General features: G+C 35.1%; 1 protein-coding gene across 11 annotated transcripts in view; it reads right to left on the bottom strand.

The window, feature by feature from the left end:
• Positions 1-19,834, bottom strand: part of GULP1 (GULP PTB domain containing engulfment adaptor 1) — a 157,522-nt gene that overhangs the window by 11,941 nt on the left and 125,747 nt on the right. For 7 of the 11 annotated variants that reach the window (XM_030487868.1, XM_030487875.1, XM_030487874.1 and 4 more), the window contains 4 exons: positions 17,443-17,559; positions 16,969-17,061; positions 6,092-6,316; positions 3,132-3,270 (listed from right to left, as the gene is read on the bottom strand). In XM_030487868.1, coding sequence (XP_030343728.1) covers positions 3,132-3,270; positions 6,092-6,316; positions 16,969-17,061; positions 17,443-17,559 — 574 coding nt within the window. The remainder of the gene's footprint in view (positions 1-3,131; positions 3,271-6,091; positions 6,317-16,968; positions 17,062-17,442; positions 17,560-19,834) is intronic. The other 4 variants (XM_030487876.1, XM_030487879.1, XM_030487877.1 and 1 more) reach the window with 1 other exon arrangement.

The following is a 19,834-nucleotide window of genomic DNA, read 5'->3' as shown; positions in this document are numbered from 1 at the left end:
CAAAATAATTGTAGCAGAGATGGGCATTTCTTTCTCCAATACACAGCAACCAGTAAACCTCTGAAAATGATCCTTTCAAACAGCACATATAATTTCCTTTCCTTTTCCCATTCCTTTCTAAATGGAAATAAATATACAGTTTGGGAAATCAACCAACAAATTCAAAAGCCATGAAATGCTGATGTTTTACATTGACAACTTAAATCACAAAGACATTAACAGATAATACATTCTTGATTCTGTGACATTCAGGACAAGAAACATGTAATACTAGAGAGTAGTGACCTGAACTCTGTAATAAACTAAAAACTAACAATTCCTAAACAAAACTACAAATATTTGGCATTCTGCATCTCAATCTTCTTTACCTTAGCTATCACCCAGGCACAGTTATGTTTATATATACTTTAGCCAGTCCTGGAGCAGCTGTGATGACAAACAGATTAATCACACTGAAGACAAGCACCCATGAAAATATTTGGAATAAGCTGAGGTAGTAAAGTCCAGGAAGCCTTTCCCTCAGCTGAAGGCTACTCCATATTTCTTTATTTTGGATTATTACAGCATAAAAAATGGTTCCACCATTATTTTGACAACATATTCTTAAATATCTCTGGAAAGATAGCATCTGGGAGCAGATTTCTACATCTGCCAGTAATGACCTTGGATTGTTCAAGATGCATTTGAGTGAAATAAATGTTGAACAATTGAATAATATTATTCTCCAGTTCTGAGATATGACAATAATGCTGTGCCTACAAGAAACACATAAATTACTTCCTCCTCTAATTATTAAGATTAATTATTTCTTTTAAGAAAGTCCTTTAAGATAACTTGCGAAAACATTTGCAATCCCTTACTGAACGAGGAAGCAGCAGCAAAGTGACAAAGAAAGTAGAGATAAAGAACATAAAAGATGACCTCAGAAAACAGGAGACTCCAAACACCGGTTCCTCTGGGTTGCCACCTATCTGACTTATATTGGAGAAAGAAATGCCAGCTTGCTTGTACTGGCAGCAATAACACCATACAAAACAATGTATTATTGTAGATTATTATAGTACTGTAACATTACACAGCTTGAATGAGGTTCTTATGGGATCTGAACTTTCTCATCTAACACAGTAAGCACTTGTTTGATTATAAAATATTCCTCTTCTGTAATGAGGATATGTCATATATGAAATATGCCAAAGTGTGTTCATAGCTGATGAATGCAACAATTTTCAATTTATAAAGTACCATGACATAGACTGAAAGATCAGGAATCAAAAGTATAAAGACTATGGTGTACTTCTGTAACCTCTCTCTGAAGCACGGCACACTGAGGAGCAGAGAATTCACAGATACTGCCTGCGAGATCTCTGAACTAAATTATCTGAATTTAATGCAAATGAATGAAGTACAGAAGAAACAACTATTTTAAACAGTACTCATCACTAAATAAGCAATTTATTTACAGTAATTTCTGTATTACAAAGCCCACTGATAAAGCAATTACTAAACCTACATAACTGGAATTCTCAAGGCTCCTCAGCATTGAGTGCTGGCTCCCACAAGATTTGTAGCCACAATTCCAATGGAACTGAGGCAGGACAATAGCTTAAAAAACAAAACAAAACAAAACAAAACAAAAACAAAAAAACCCCAGAAAACCAAAAATCAAACCAAAATGAAAAGAAAAACAGAACAAAACAAATAAAAAAACAAAACAAAAAGCACCCAAAAAAAAAAAAAAAACCAAAACCCAAAAAGCCCCAAACGCAAAACAAAACCCTTGCCCTGTAGTTCAATTGAAATTATTTTCAAAGCTGGATATGAGCAACTGAGATGGATTTTATGGCATTGTCTGTAGTTTCCGAAGAACAAATTTGAAAACACAAAAGGAGTTCTTGGAGGGGGTGTCTTTGAATTTTTTTTTTTCTCTACAAAGCCATGAAATTTCTCTTAACAGTTCTAACGTTCTTTTAAGTCATTTAAGAACAGTTAATATTAACTTCTCTTAATGGATCTAAATTATGTTAATATACCCTTTGAGAAATTAATATAAATTAATCTAATATCTTCTCTTGAAAAGGAACAGATGTTTTTATTGAATCAATAGCCTAGACATCTACTTTCTCTTTAAATGGTGACAGCCATTTAAATGGTTCCAGCAATGGAACCAAAAGCTACGTAGGATATGGTATTGGGGAAGATATTCACTGACTTAAGTTTTACAATGTATTTATAATTGTGCACAGCTTTCTTCATACCTGAAAAGTCTACATACCAGAAGCATTCCCTAAAAAAGGTAGAAACTCCAAATGTGATTTTATATGGTGTCAGGCAGTAACACTAATGTTCCTTATCCACGCTAAAACATGCATCAGAAATAGAAGATACTACACACAGACTGATATTTCTACCACCTCTAACACTGCTTGTGTATGCTCCACTCTCCTCTCCCCCAAGGGATTTCCAAAGCTTTTAAAAATACATTGTGGACTCCTAAAAGATTTCCAGTGAAGCCAAGAACCTTACCCTAGCAGCTGCTTTCAAGCCTTTGGAAAATAAAATTGCTAATATTAATCATCTTTTGAAGGACTTTAGGAGTGGTTCATAGATCTGGAGAGGCTCATCAACTATAACTGAAAAACAAAGCTGTAGATGATATGAAAAGCAGTATTAAAAATAGCATTCCAAGACAGTCTACGTCTTGAGAGATTTCTTCAACTCCCCCTTCTGCATCATCATCGCCATACTTACTCCACCTTCTGTCTTCCCCAGAATTGTAGGTGTGAGATGCTACAACTGTGGCTTGACAAGGAAAGAACTAAGAGGAAGTAAAAGTATTTCTTGAAGTAAGTACAAAAAACATACCATAAAAGAAAAGCCAAGTTAAAATCCCCAACCAAACTCCTTTAATCTGTATATACAATAGTTCAGCAAGTAAATAAATTTGTTTATAATGTAACTTGGCAGCAACATCGATGAGACTGGGAAGATGGTATAAAAATGAAATGGCATATTGAATGTGATTTACAAAAACTGTATCTGTCTTTTCATGCAAAATGTACGTAAATCTTTAAAGATGCTTTATTAAAAAATACAATGTAAGCAAAAATTAGGTCAGTTGTCACAAAACTTACTGATCTCTGTAGATCTACTGGGTACTGGAGGAGGCTGTGTACCATTGCGAGTAGGTGTTGATGACTGAGGGGATATGGGAGAAAAGGGAACCATATCAAAGATGTCAGTGGAGGGTGATTTAGGTGTCACACTGCCTGCCTACAATAAGGACAATAAATATTAGGGCAATAATTCACATGAAAAAGATCACAATACTGAATTCTTCAGCATGCAGATAAGAGCCACATTTTCAAAAAATGTTAAAAATAACCATCAGCATGCAAAAACCAGCTCCTGACATCAAGCATATGGCATTTGCAGATCAGAGTCTGAGACATGCTAAAACTCTCCAATACATAAGCAGCATTGTAATTTTTCCTTTTTCAGTCCATCTAGTACAGCCAGAAATGTATCACAGTTAAACCTGAGGAAGCTGGTGACAAGCAGTCCTCTACTGCAGATATATGAATACAGGTATCTTCATAAGACCCATTTAAGGTAACACTGCAACAACAATATGCTATGCTCCAGACAAGTATCTAAAAGACACAATCCAAATACTTCTCGTTCACTAATTCTTCCCTACATCATAACTTACTTGACAACCTAAAAACCTGTTGTGATTAAAGCTTCAAATGTATTTTTTCATAAGTAACAACCTAGACATCCAATACACTGAATACAACAGAATAAAACTCTCATTTTTGAATGTGAAACAGAAGAGATTTCATTAGGAAGGCCCAGGAATTTGGAAGGGTTCAATAAAAGCAAGGAAACCCCAAACGCAACAATTACTATGGTTCTACAGCCATATTTATTTTTGAATGATTCATTCCTCCTGCAATCAGTCCACTACTTCAGGACACAAATGAGGCACAGTTAGATCAGAATAAACCAAACGCTAAAGACAGATGATGAAATAGATCAAAACTGAGATTTGCAAGCCAAAAGCAAAATATATGTTCAAAACTAGTTTGCATATTAATGTTATTACTTCGACAACACAAAACCCCCTACATTCTGTGTATCAGAAAGACTACACAGCCAGGCACACAGCAAGCCTGCTACTTTTAAGTAAGATTCAGTTTGACCAAAACGTTCACATGAAAATTGTTAAGAAGTTAAATTAGTCACACAGATCCTTATTCAGAATACATGAATACAACAACCTGGCAAGCAGGTAGTCTTTAGTACTGCTGACCCATGATAGAGAGTTTCATGGACCTAAATCTTATTTTAAAATGCTACTTTAAGTGCCTCTCCTGCAACAACTGAAGCTGCCCTCTGACAGCACACAGCACAGATTTCTAATCCAAAAGTAGAGATAGCCCTAACTACCTCTATTTCTCTCTGGAGGCTGCAGTAGGTGCTGAGAAGGAAAGGATATTGATCCACAGTCTTCCACTGAATACACTGCTTGAAGAAAAAACTAGACTCACAAGTTCTACATTTCCTATTTCTAAGGAATTTTTAATTCATATTTTAAATGTGCATTACGAGAGATCTAGAACTGTTCAGTATCTCAACTGACATCTCTACCTAGGTATACCAAGAAGGGGGGGGGGAAAAAAAGTAAATTCACATTTAACATACTGCCTTTTTTTTTCCTAATTAAAAAAATATTCTCTCAGTCATGTTATTCCCTGGCAAGATCACAGCTGCATTAACTTCATAAAATAACTAATTTCAAAGATTTTTACACATACAGAACTCCTACTGACCTCCACATGAGTTACCATTGCAATTTCAAAGATCATATATTGTGAAAAGATTTGCGTGCATAGTGTTTAGGCACGATAAGCTCTTACTGTTATGTCCATGGACCTTGCATTAACCTCCTGGCACCTCTGTGCACAATCAGACAACCAGTATAATTTCAGTCAAGGCAATCACTGGATGTCATCTGCTCCCATTCGAAGTAGGGCAATGGATGTGCTTGACCCAAAGTAAACGTATAACGAATCTCACATCCCTTTCTTTGTACAAAAAAACCTCTCTCTGATTCTAGACAGGAATTCATCTACATCAGGAAGGTGGGATCAGGTTTAATGCATAAGTACATGTCACATATTAACCTACATTTCCCATCAACATTGATGGATAATCCTAGAATCTCGTGGATACAGTAAATGCTAATATAAATTCTCCTTATTTGCTAAGTGTTTATTAAACTTATTTATCTAGAAGCTAGATAAATAAGCAGTATTTCTATTTAGTCTTCATTGAGACTTTTAGACAAAAAAAAGCAAAACCAAACTTTACACTGTCACTTCCTGCCTATATGCCATTCTGTTGAAGTTACTGGCCATGTTTGTACTACTGCTACAGCTAGTTTAAATAAAGCTGTAATTTAGTTATTTTAAGAAATGCATATTTTGAATATATATAAGCATAAGAAGCACTTTTATTTAGCGAAGACATGCAGAAAGCTAGGATGTTTGCCAAATAAGCCAAATGTTACTTGCAAATGGAAGAAAAGTTGCGAGTATAAGCATACTGATACGAAAAACCAGGGAATATGCCCATTTTGTATATAAGAATAATTTTCAACCTTAATTTTGTGCAGTTTTTATAGTGTATGCTAAAAGTTATATAATGGCTGTTTACTTTTCTATTAATTCATTTCGGGAGGGAGAAAGTTAGACTTTTAGAATTGTTATTTTTTAATAACTATTCTTAATAAAAAGAATTTTAATGAAAGATTGACAGATAACAGAGCGGTAATTACTTAATGGACTAATTTAAACATGTTGGGAAAATAAGAATTTATGTTTTGGGGATGAGAGAGAAAAAGCTATGTAGAAATAAGAGTAAATTTTCACAAATTCCTCATTTTAAGAGTATCCCTGAAGAATCTGAGACACATCTGCTCTGTCCTTTAACCACTGTACAAAATGCACATTTTTAATACAAGTTAACACACAACAGAGAGCAAAGAAAAGCAAAAAAAAATTAAAAAGCTTTTGCACAGCAGGATTACACGAGGTCTTGGGCAGCTGTATTCACTGGTTGGCTTTGGAAGACCACTTTTTGAAGGTGGTGGTATTAACAATCCAGGTGGTAGTCTAGAGTCAGGAGAACTCCTAGGAGTAAGCGTAATGGAAGAGATATCTAAACAAGGAGGTGAATCCTCACTGTTACACCAGAAAAAAGTAGAGGGTCTTTGAAACATATGTTCATCATTATCACACTTTATGTGCAGCAGCTGAAAAGGAATCACAGAAAGAGAAAACATTCTGAGGAACAGAACGTGGTATCGTCAGGAAAAGAAGAAAAAAAAAAAACCAAACCCAAAACAAAACACATTTCATAAGTCTAAAAAGTTTGCCAGCAACTTGCTGTTCATTGCTACAGTTACAAGACACAGAACTCGAAAATATTTTAAAACAAAATCTAAAAATACACCACAGTAAGAGGTAACCCAGTATTAATTCAAATGAAGATGACTTGCTCCTTCATAATTACACCAAAAAAATGGAGAGGCATCTTTCCAAAAGTGGGTGTCTCAGATGCACTGACAAATGTCTAAATCCAGCAACATAACAGCAATATCTCATATCTGCACTTGTAAATTGGCAGGTAAGCACATATCCAGGGGGAAGAGTTACTCTGGTGCTTAAAGCACAGGTCAGAATTTTCCTTCTCCGAACCAGGAAGCACATTTATATCCCACCAATATTTAAAGAACATTTCAAAATCTTCTTACAGTAGAAGCTCAGAGCGCACAAATTTTAATGTTTACATTAATACTAGACTTTGTTCCATTTCCCTATCTACAGAATTTGAGAACCTAAACATTTATGGACAGTAACACCCTTCTGCCATCTTTTCTGTGGACGAATAAGTACTTGAATTTGGTGTTTCCAGTAGGTATCTCAAAAACGGAGACTCATTGTTGCAAAGCAAAGGAATACTCATGTCCCTACAGCTGCAGCACAGGACGCAGGACAAAATAAAACTTTGCTGTTGTGGAAATAAAAATGTTGAGGATTGCAAGATTCTCTGGATCTCTTCACAAATCCACAGAACAGCTTTGAACAGAGGCAAATGAGTAATATCCACACCAAAATACAGATGGTAAGAACATTCACCTAAGATGACAAAGAGGTAACTGCAAGGTTCTGGTCTGAATTTGGCAGATAAGAACCTCAAGCTAGCTGCCTCTTATGACTGGGGAGTATTTAACTGTATATTACAGCAAGATTCAGCATATATTGAGAGCAAAGCTTGGGGTTTTGTCCACTTTGATAAAAAACAAAAACCTTTAATTTTTTTTCTGAATGGGAAATATCTGCAATCCTGAGAGGCTTCAAAAGAAACAGATCTTGCCTAGGTGAATTAGAAACAAAGAGCCTGTAAGACTGATCCTGGGAAGACAAGCAAAAAGGAAATGTATTTAAATATTTAAGAAACATGCCCAGCCAATCTTTCTGTTGAGACCAAGTTGTATTCCTATCTCAAAATCTGAGGAAAACAGCTTTGGACAGTTAAAACAAGGCTTTGGAGGACAGATTGATCTTTGAATCTTAACAGAAGGGACTGAACATTTGTGCAGCCAGTTCTTCGCTAGAGCCCAGAGTTTATATACTGAGAGAGCAGGAATTTCACCTATGCTGTAGGTATCTTGCCTAAAAAACCCTTTGACTTGCTCAGGCTGCAGCAGTGGTAGAGAAGTGGAGCAAAAATTTTGAAGCCTGCTTTTCCTCTCTTCAGATAGTGTTACACAATTGATATGACATGATTATTTCATCAGAAGCTTGCATAGCTCCAGTAGAGCAGAATTTAATCAATTATTTTATATTATTTTTTCCAGAGTTATGCAGAAGGTAAAACATCTCAACTTCTTTTTACCTGAGTCTTAGTAACTCTCTTCACTTTCTTTACAAATAACCTAGGTTAAGGCTACAGGTATCCAAATTAAGTAACTACGCTACACTTATGAGAAGACCAACAAGCACCCCAAAACTCTCTATTAAAAATTTGTGATTTGTAATTCATAAGGGGAAAAAAAAAAATTATCACAATTGCAAAGAATTAATCTGTTGCCAAGCAGGAATTGTGAAACAGAGCGTTTGGAATGGTAACCAATCAAAATGAAAGCAAAAAATTGCAAGACAGAATTTTCATTATTATTTCAAGAGTATCACTAGACTAGAGGTAGAAGACCTGTAATGCTACTGTGTAATTACTACCATGTAATACTTGATGCTATACATATATGTGTGTGTATATATGTATATATGAAAACCAGATCTCATAATAGTAAACACTGGAAGACACTAAATGCAAACAGTCAAACTAAGGAAGCAAAGTATTTCCCTGAAATGCAAAACAATGAAGGATGAATAGTGTCCATAAAAAAAGCATGTATGTCGCATGAAAAAAATCATATACAAATCAGCAAAATGCATACAGGATGCAAAGCAGCAAAACTATAAGGACAATGAACATGTATCAGATCCAGGCAATGAAAGGTTTCAAGCCAAAACTGGAATATAGACTATTTGTATCATTCGAGCCCTGAACACTGTGCAGTCACGTATGTGATAAACCATGATTTTAGGACATTTCACACTATATAGGGTGTCGAGCTTCACATGACAGTTTAGGGAATGTGTCTTGCTCTTGGAATGAATTTTCACCTGCAATTCCGCATTTGCAGTGCAGTACAGAAGCCCACCACTGGATGCTGGGACTTGTGTTGTAAACACTGTTCTGCATGTTGCATTCCATGACCCACTGTCAGCCCACCATGAGGCTCAGTGGTCTTCTTCTTACAGCCCTACGCATTTAAGCAGCCCAGAGACAGGAAACGTACAGCAGGGAAATGTATTCAACAATCGAAAATAATATACTGGGAGGTCAAAAGAGAAGCACTGCACGGAAGGGTTTTAAAAAGTATATAGCCTAAAAAGAGTATAACTTCTGAAACTTAATACTCTTCCACCAAATCATAAAGGAAGAAAAATGTAGTAAAAATATATTAAATTGCCATTTTATATGGCAATGGCATTTTGTCTGAGCTTCCCACTGTGTAACACTGAACATGTAGTATTGAACGTGGTCAGGCTGATATATTACTTTCCAATCTGAGCCTCATTTAATCAACACAAGAAAACAATATGATATCATCTTAAGTGAAATGAACACCGGTCCAGTGGACTTTGTTTCTATTATGAGTAGATGTTAGTATGTGCCTGTCAAAGGATTTATTTTTCACTCATTCTACTTAGCATGATGCTGAAGATGTGCACTATTCGGCTGTATCATACTAGAAAATGTAGCATGATTGAGTTTTTGTTAATCAAGAAATCATTTCAAAATTGTTTGTTTTTACTAGGTGTCTCAAGACACTGATTGCAATCTTTGAGTCATACACCCATAGGAATCACACAAGCTTATTAATGAATTAGAAAATGTTTTCCTTCCTTAAAACATTCAGATTGGTAATATACTGGAGCTGCTGGAGCAAGTCCAGAGGAGGGCCACGAGGATGATCAGGAGGCTGGAGCACCTCCCATATGATGATAGGCTGAAAAAGTTGGGGCTGTTCAGCCTGGAGAAGAGAAGCTGCATGGAGACTTCAGAGCAGCTTCCAGTATCTGAAGGGGGCCTACAAGGATGCTGGAGAGGGACTCTCCATCAGGGACTGTAGGGGCAGGACAAGGGGTAATGGGTTTAAACTTAAACAGGGGAAGTTCAGCTTAGATATAAGGAAGAAGTTCTTTACTGTGAGCGTGGTGAGGGAATGGAACAGGTTGCCCAAAGAAGCCTAAAATGGTAAATGCTCCATTCCTGGCAGTGCTCAAGGCCAGGCTGGACAGAGCCTTGGGCAATATGGTCTAGAGTGAGGTGTCATTGTCCACGACAGGGGGTTGGAACTGGATGATCTTAAGGTCCTTTCAACCCCAACCATTCTATGATTCTATGATACAGAACAGTCACAGTGGATAACTGCAGTGAATCTTCTAGGGAATTGTGAGTGACTTTATGCACTTCATGTATGTACATTATACAGTTAATTACAAAACCAGTGATTACAAGCTACCTGAGAATTTTGACTACCAATGATATATGAATTTACTAACTCTTACAATACTGTATAAGCATTAATAGTTTCATTAATTCACTGCTACACTTTCAGTTCATTTGCTACTTTTTCAGTAACATGAAATCTGATACAGGCAATTTCAAAATAATTTTTTTTAACATCACAAACATAATAGAATTTTAAACCCTCATGAAGAAGTGCTCACTGAACTGAATACAGAATATTACAAAATTGAAAGAGCAGAAGATAGGTGAAGAAAAAATGAACATTTTCCCACTTGGCAGTCTTAATGGAAACATGAATCAAGTGATATGCTAAACACATTCCAAAACTGTTTTCTGAAATATGCATACAGTTTCAATGTCTATCTTGGGGTTTTCTCAAGGGCATGGTAAGGTGTTTTAATGAGGGTAACAGGTGCAGGTGGCCTATGCTTCTAAGTCACAATTAAAGAACTTTAAAAAAAGGTCTAATCAATCAGTATCATTAATGTTCTGTTCATTTTTAAATGGAGGTTTTTTGCAACATTGCCGTGATAGGAATATGTATTACATACTACTTCTTAAGTACGTATGTTAAGTATACATACTTAAGAATGTATGCTTCTTAAGTATGCATACTTACATATATATACATACTTATATATATACACTTATATATAAGTATGGTGAATGGAAGAACACTGTTCTTTTTGCATCTGTTTGTCCAAATGCCTTTCCCAATGCCTTTCAATTCTGCTTCTCTCATACTTCATCATTCTCTCTTTTAAGCTGTTTTCCTGAATATTCCTGTTTTCTTCTATCTAACTTCAGAGTCGTGCGCATGTCACAACTTCCTTCTCTGCCTTAAACAGAAGGCCAGCTTGGATGGGGCTTTGAGCAACCTGGTCTGTGCCCCTGCCCATGCCAGGGGGGTTGGAATTAGATGAGCTTTAAGGTCCCTTGCAACCCAAACCATTCTATGATTCTATAGAACATGCTGCTCAAAGAGAAAACCTTAAAGGCATGCATGATAAACTTCAGCCAAGCCCAAAACAGGTTAAAAATCTCTCTTACCTCATCAGAAGTTCCCTAGTGGCCTACAATGGTTTACTGTTCAGACAACTATAAAAGCTGAGGGTGCTAACTGTACCTAACTGCTAACCCACATGAAGGCTGTGAGTACAGTTAACCCAGGCTGCTTCAGGCAAAATATAAATAGCAATCAAAGAAATCATGTGAAACAGCGCTCTCAGGGATGCACTGATCTTTGGAGCTTGGATTTATACATAGCAACATCCAAAATCTTATTGTGATACAAACTTGAACAGTGTCATCAGAATCAAATAACAAAATGAAAGTCACATTGTCCTCACATAATCAAGACCAAATGCAAAAAAGACCAGTGACTAATGTATTGCCAAGCGACCAAAACAGATGAAAATTAAACAGCACAGATATAAAAGTAATGGAAACTTTAGTTGCACATGCAAGGGAGTGAGACAAAAGAAACATCCCATGCCAACATTTCCCATGGCACATGTAAGCACAGCAATAAAGGCACACTACTCTAAGGAAACTCCTAGTTTGGTATAGTATGTCCTTGACAGATCTGTTTAGGAAATTAAGAAAAAGTGACAGTTTCTGTTGCATAACACTTCTGCATTGGCAAATGCAGATTTTTTAGGGACTTTTTACAGTTTTAGCAAGACTAGCACACTTAAAAGCTTCTACCCAAAAGCAGAAAAGAGATCACTAAGCAGTCCACTATTTACTGAATGTGCTGAACAAATTTAAATCCAAATAGTTACAGTACCCTGAGAAAAAAACTGTGCAGAAGATCAATAATTTGATGTTCAACTTTCACAATACATTTTATGCAAAAATATTTGATTACACAACCTAGATTTCTTTTTTTCATTTCCAACTATGATCTCATTGTTTTTATAATGCTTCTTTTATAGGTTCAGAAAGAAATTTTATTTTTCCCACACAGTTTGTGAACTAATAGAAAAAGCACCTAAATTACGTTCATGATGATTTGTTTGCATTTTCTTCTCTTTGTTAGACCACTTATGGATTTTGGACAAGTCACCATTTGTACTATTCTTTGTACACATTTTGATGTCAGAGATCAGCAAATTAAGACGTTTTAGCGCTATGTTTTGCAAATAAAAGAGTTCTATGCTATTTCCCAAGAGTAAAATATGCAAACACGTGACCAACTACTGACAGATTTACTTCTCTAAAAAGGAAAGTCACATATTGCAGTCCAGCCAGGTAAGTCTAATTTGTTCTTGAGTATCATGTAAAATACCATCTCTGATAAACTATAGACTAAGTATTTTTAAAACCTTCTGGAACCAAAAGAGGATTTAAATTTTAAGTCTTGATAGTATTACATTTAATTCTGAGTGTGAATTCCAGTAAAAGGCTTTATGTATGTCTTCATATTTAGTTAGCAAAACTATTTTAAATGACAGCAGGAAGTCAGAAAAGTTTATTTTAAATGACAGTCTGGATGTATCTACTTACAACTGAAGCATGCAGAGATTAGTTGTTTTTTTTTTTTTTAAATGTGGAATGAGCCAAACATTTGAAACTATATATATATTAAGTTTATCTATGCACAGTTTAAAGATTCTATTGTCCTTTTGATACTGAAGTGAGAACAGGACATGCAATCTGGTCCTGTTCATGGGAAAATAATAGTCTTGCTTTAGCTTTACTGTCAGAAAAAGCAGAAATAGCTTTTGTTAAAACACAAAACAGCGTCAAAGGTCAGTGAAATAATGTAAACAGCACTCTACTTCAAATTTCTGAAGGTATTTTCTACCTACTTCATTAATGGGAAGACTAATGTCTTATTAATAAATAATTAAAGACACAAAAATTAATAAATAAAGACACAAAAATCAATCAACATCAGAAAGAAGCAGCAGGAATAAAGAAATGATAAACCGGCACTGCATACAAATTATACCATGGTTTCTCAGTTACTGACAAGTGGGAAAGACATCCTATACTAGGAAGTATTTTATCAAATAAAGCATGGCAGTGACATCACATGGTGTCTGTAACAGCACTGTTTCATACTACAGGCGCAATAAATACTAAAAGCCCTAAGTCTTCTCTCATTGGAAAGGAAAATACACACCCACTGCCAGCCTGACATTGTGCCTGCTTAGACCACATGGCTTGCAGTCCCCATTCCATAGGGATGGGTGATTGAAAAAGAGGACGTAGCTCAGTATGTGATTTCAATGTCTGTATTTGTCATGTTCTGGGAATTGTCACCACAGGTCCTTGCAATACGTTCTGTTTCCCTAAACATACACTTTTTTAACCAAGTTGTTAGTGTTGACTTCTGAAGTGCTAAATCAATTGCTGTTTACCAAGTGTGTCTGTGACCATGCATTAATCACTAAAGGAAGCGAACAGTCAACAACCTTTTAAGACAGGAAAGCCATTTCAGCACAGCTGGCAAATGCTGAGAAAGTACAAACAGCATACAAGCAACCAAATACAAAAAGGAAAGCATAAGATACAAAAATCCAAGGTACTATTTAAGCAAAACCAGAAGCAACCTTATAACCATCTGAGGTTGGCTCCTGAAAGTGAGTATTTCTTTACAAATTACTGTAATGCTAGTAATGATAGCACATGTACTTATATCACATTTAGGTATCAACTATGAGGGCTTAAACTTCCTATCAATCACTAAACAATCCCTCCCTAGACCTCAGCACACAGAATAACATCAAACTGGACTGAGAGACAAGGAATAATAGCTGTATCAAATTAACTAAACATAACTAAATCGAATCACTTATGTCTAAAAAAGTTTCAGAAAGCTCTCGTATGGCATTGGCATCTCTTTATAATTCAACAGCATGGATATGAGAGCTGTAAGGAAACCTAAAATTTATAGTTTAATAAACCTGCTTTAAATCATGAGAATGGTTATGTTATGTTCATAGCACGTAACATGAAGAATATCTGCAGGGACACAAGTTTTCCCCCATCTAACCAAAAGTGCTTATGAAGTGACCCAGGTGAGGTATTACTCCTGATGTTGGATACTCTGCTTCATTAATGCAAGCTATTTTATTTCAGTATTTAACAAAATACTATTGCCAGATTTGAAAGTTTTACTTTTGACAAAATGATCACAAAATAGAACTGCTATTTTTCTTTTCTATTTTGGAAGATTTTCTATTTTGGAGCAGCAGTAGTACAGATATTTTTAGCCATATGGTACTTAAAAGTTTTCATTTTAAATTCAGCAGGAAAAAAAAAAAAAATGTCTGATAAGTTTTTTAAAACCAAAGTGATATTTTTCATCATAGAAATTAGTGGAAATAGAAAATACTCTTTGTTCCACTTCTGCTTTTTTCTAATAGGAGATGATATTTTGCAAAGTAATTCTTGAAATTATAGTTGATTTGAATTAAAAAAATATAAAAAACTAACTGCAAACTACAGTAGGCAATTGTCTTATGAATTGTTTGTAATTTCCTTCTTTCATACATATTTGTTGCTCACATAGTAAAAGAAGAGATAGGTATCATCAAATCACATCCACTGCTATTCCACCCACTTTGACGTATGATCCCTTTATTGGACTCAATCTTGAAAATATTTATGCTTTCTCTTCCCTACACTGAAGTCAATTCATAACCGCCCTACCCCACTTCTTCACTTATTTTCAACCTAATTGTTGCATTTATATGTACTCACTCTTATGCTACCGCAGGTAAGAGCTCTGATTTACAAGGTACACTATCATGTTTAAAACAGACCTACTTGAATGATGTCTCTTGGTAAGGTATAGAAGTTGATAGCATTTGGTGGACACAGTTTTGTTCCTAGATTTAAGAAAGACACTTTCCTAAAAATGTATTTGGTTTTGTTTGTTTGTTTTATTATTGGCTGCACAACTGATTGGAAAATCATGTAAGAGGAAAGTAGCTTAATCCAAATTCTTGCTTAAAGCAGGATCCAATAAGCTGAAGCTACTTATATAAGCTGGAGACTACATCCAGGGAAGTTTTGAGTATCTCCAAGAGTACCCACAGCTTGGGCAACTTGTTCCAATATTTATTCATTTATATAAAATCTATTTTGTGGTAGAATTGATTTAGATATTAAACAGGCTGTTAGATTGCTCTTACTGTACTTCTAATAATCTAATCAGAAATCTGTGCAGGAGACGTTTGTGGTTTTCTTTTTAAAGATTAAGCAGTAAATAAAGCAATAAAATTATGCATGAAAACTAACAGCTGGTAGTGATTTACTATAATGAATTAATATTTTAATATTAATAATTCTCAATATTAAATAATTTTGTTGTAACGTAAGTGCTATTTAAGCAATATGCATATTCATTGTACCAGGAGTAATTAACAATAAAACACCATCTAGGGAGAGAATTTACAAATGGCTGTCAAACTTATAATTTTAGATCTCACCTTTTTAATAAGGAATAAGATGACACTGTCTTAAAAGACAAAATAAATTACAAACTGCAGGATATTTTAGATCATTCTTAATAATTTTCTTTAAGTTTCTCACTAAACATAACTACCAAGTTCTTCATTAATTTAAATGAAAGAGAAACGCATCTATCACAAGAGACTTAAGAGCGTGTTTAATTGAATTCACAGATACATTTAGTTATTGTATTATTAACAATATTGTATTGTTAAAATCAAGCCAGCTGCCATCCCAATTGAGGAAAATAAAAGACTAAAGAATTAACTAGATCAATTTTAAATCTAGCACTAAAGTTGATTACCTGTCACTGAATGCTTCATAATTGAGAAGACATCCATAATTTACACTTCCACTGTGGCAGTTATGTAGTATTTATAATTTATGGTGCTTTCCTCTAGATTTTAGTAAAATGAAATGACAGTTCCTTATGGGAACAACCACCTAATCAGTATCAAGAGAGTGTATAAACACTCCTGCAAAATTGTCAGCACCATTATAGACATCCTTTTACATTGCCCAAAATTCTAAGCATCCATTTAAAGTGAAATGGTGTACATGCAGGGCAGGGACAAGGTGGCTCAAAATGCACGCTTAAAAGCAGGTCATCTTTTTCTAAGATTTTGCTATATGTACACTAAGAAATTTTATTTAGTTTCTGTTACCTAATATTGTATAGATAGAATACACTTCTAAGAAGAGGGGAGTCATTAGGATCAGTCTGCAATGCAACCTGCATTTTTAGAGGTCCTGCCTAGATATAAGAAACTGTCAGACACTCTTTTAAAGATACTGTTGTCACAATCACCTATAGGAACTGCAGAAAGCATTAGCAATTTCCAGTGATGAAGAACCCACACTTGTTCCTTTTCATCTACCTACCCATGTTAGTTCTTGAGAACTAATGACTCCTCTGAAAGGCAAAATTTTTGAAAACTCATTTAGGCAATGTCACTTGTAAGTGACAATATGCTTGTGACAGAAATTCCTAGAAAAATCCCAAGCAGCATTTGTGAACCAGATCCTGTAAGTGCAGAACAGAGTTCTTCATCCATAACTGGCATGCTCAGACATCTACTAGAATGAGTATTCGCTGGTTTTAGGCAGCAACAAATAGGTATGACAAGGGGATTAAAGAATCACAATTTGAAAGTCTGCAATTTGCATTTCTGTTGGCTTGTCACAATCTTACTGTTACTTCAGTACTTCATTTCAACAGGTATGTTACATGATTGAAATGTTAATCACAATCACTGGAAACAGCATGGATGCTAATAATTATCGTTAACACAATGATTATAAATTTAGATATAACAGTTATGTTCATGTACTTACTGGAGATGCATGTACTTGTGTTATTCTTAACTGGTTTTCCAAATCTTGAACTTTGTTTTTCAGTTCTGTGTTTTCAGTTTCTAATTCTTGAATCTACAAAGCAAGTGGTTACTGCAGCAGGTATTGGGATAGTCATACATTTCACAACAGCATCTACTGAGAGGAAGTTTTATCTGAGACGCAGTGATTTAGAAGCAATGTTGAACTAGTTATCTGATTACCAAAAGAGAATTAAACCTTGGTATCTTCCATATTCCAATCTTGCTTTTCTCTTTAACAACCTTGCAAGATGGCAAAACAAAATACTGTTTCACAGTTATCATGTCTTTTTTCAGTTTTCTTTTTTTATTACCCGTTGCAGTTCTTAGCAATCTGCGAATAATGCTGAAAATTATGCTGTCATAAAAAGCAAATAACAAAATAATACAGTAGCATATTATTTTCTCTCTTTAAAAAACGTAGTTCAGAACTTACTCTTTTCTGTAAACCTGCAATTTGTTTCCTTGTTTCAACATCTTTTCCTCCAGATTCCAGAAATTTCCTGTAAGCTAAGTCAAATGCTTGACCAATTGTTAAAGTTATCTCTTCTGCCTTTACATAAAACATAAGATTGAAATTAGTATATTAAGAATATTTTATATAATTACTTTTATTTCAGATGACCACAAAATACTTTACATCATGTATCATGTTCAAACAGTTTGCTTCATCCAACATGAAGTCAACACTGCAAAGGAGCATGGCAAACACTCTTCAGCAAAATAACTTGACAGAAAATGCTATGAAAGCAACTTAAAAAAACTTCAGATAAAGAAGGAAAACTGAATAGGCAGAACACAATTAGCTGATTTTTAGTACCAATTATGCCTCTAGCTTCTGTAAATATAGATAGCATGCTGCAGTATGTAATTTTCTGTTGATTTCTGAAGCAAATACAGGCTTCTCAATCATTAAATAAATTGTTTTACTTTTAATGGATTAATGTTTTCATTTTAATGGATGTTTTGACCCCCTATTGCTTTTACATTTGGATTTTGAGTTATTTTTACAAGTCCTATAAAATCTTAATCAACATGTAGTAGATAAATGTATTTCTGATAACAAAAATCCAGCCAAACAGTATTTGAATCCATACATGCAAAATACAATAATTTAGTAGTTCTATGCTGATTTGCATCATGTATTATGATCTGTAGAAAATCTACTTTAAAAGTAACAGGGGTAAAAGTACGAGTACAGGAAGTTGATTGAGCACACAAATGTTTCAGAAAGAAAATGCTGACTTACAAGAGGCACCAATAAAAGGTGAACACATTGCTATGTCATTTGCCTTAGAACTTTAGTAGAGAAAGTAAACACAGTAATAACTTGTGGTTTTAAACAATTTGGCAGGGGAACAAAAAAATATTGGAAAACAACATTAATCTGGCTAACGCTAAACTAGAACTTTCTCTTCTTTATTGAAATGAAAACCTGAAATTGATTGTTTCTCATGAAAGCGGAGCATTTTGCTCAATGCCAAGAACATTCTTCCTTTACTGTTTGTAAGAACATCAAGGGCTAGATGCACAAAACTGGTACAAAACATGATGCTCTCAGCTTTTTATCCATCAGTGCAACAGTAAAGTCATTCAGTAGAGTTGTGTGAAGACCTGAGTTCTACAGGAATGAGGAATTAACCCCTCTATGTTTTTATTGTGGGGGAAAAAAAAAAGCCACACAGACACCTTTACTAAAAGAAAAAAAAAAATCACAAGAAATTATTTTTATGAAATTAGACCAAAAAAGCTGAACCAGGACTGCTTTAAAGAATAACTGGTTATGTTAGTATAAGAAAAGTGTAACGGACACTGGGAGTATGCAGTCCTGCCTTCTTGGGAGGACAAAGGCTGGCTGAAATGAGAAGTAACAACTAAGGTGGGATCCTTTGAAATCTGAAAGTACTAATGAACAAAGAGTGAAACAGGAAAAAAGTACAACTAGTGAAGTATCAGGTTAGAGAGAAGAAACAATGGTGCATTGGTCTGCAATAAAAATGATACTAGTGGGTAGAGACTGCAAGGGAAATTTAAAATCATGGGAATACGTGACAAAGAGGCACAGGATAGAAATTTGAAGAGAAATTAACAGATGTGTATAGTAATTATGAATACTATCTATTGAAGGCACTGAAGTAATGGAGGTGAACAACAAAATAACCAGAAACTGTGAAGTAACATGTAATACTACATAATTGTATATAAATAGAAGTGAATATGCATCTTTTAAAAAAAAAAAGTTTCCTTCCTATTTCCTTTGCATGAAGCTACTTCAGAATAAAACAAAAAGAGAGGCTTCAGATTAAAAAAAAACCCTAAACATCCATTTTTGGTGCTGATTCCACTGTTTTCATTTGTTAATTACTTTCTGCCAGAGTAAACACATGACTGTTTCAGGTAGACACCATTTTCTTCATCGCCTGTCCTATTTTTTTTTTTTCCTGCTATTGCACATTTTTGAACAATTGCCCTGTTCTATCTATCTCAGACACGAGAGAATGTCAGTGGTTGCTGCAATGAATTCTCTGGTAGTGCATAATGGCATTTTGACAGATGTGGCGGGGGGGGGGGTGGGCCACAGAATGGGGAACCTTGCTGTAAAACAAAAAAACGCCAAAACAATCATCTGAGACAGACACATCAGCAGAAGAGCCTGTGAGGGTATCTCAGCCACAGGGTTGCAGCAAAACAGCTGTGCAAACATTTTAAGCTTGGAGGGATGAAGCCTGTTCTTTGAGAGCATCGCAGATGCTTGGCCTAGGATATCAAGCTGGGAAGTAAGAGGAATTGTCCCAGAAAACCACCTTTGACCAGTGAAAAAGAGGCTC

Source organism: Strigops habroptila, chromosome 5, assembly GCF_004027225.2.
Source record: "Strigops habroptila isolate Jane chromosome 5, bStrHab1.2.pri, whole genome shotgun sequence".
NCBI classification, from domain to species: Eukaryota; Metazoa; Chordata; class Aves; order Psittaciformes; family Psittacidae; genus Strigops; species Strigops habroptila.
This window is presented reverse-complemented; position numbering and strand designations above follow the sequence as displayed.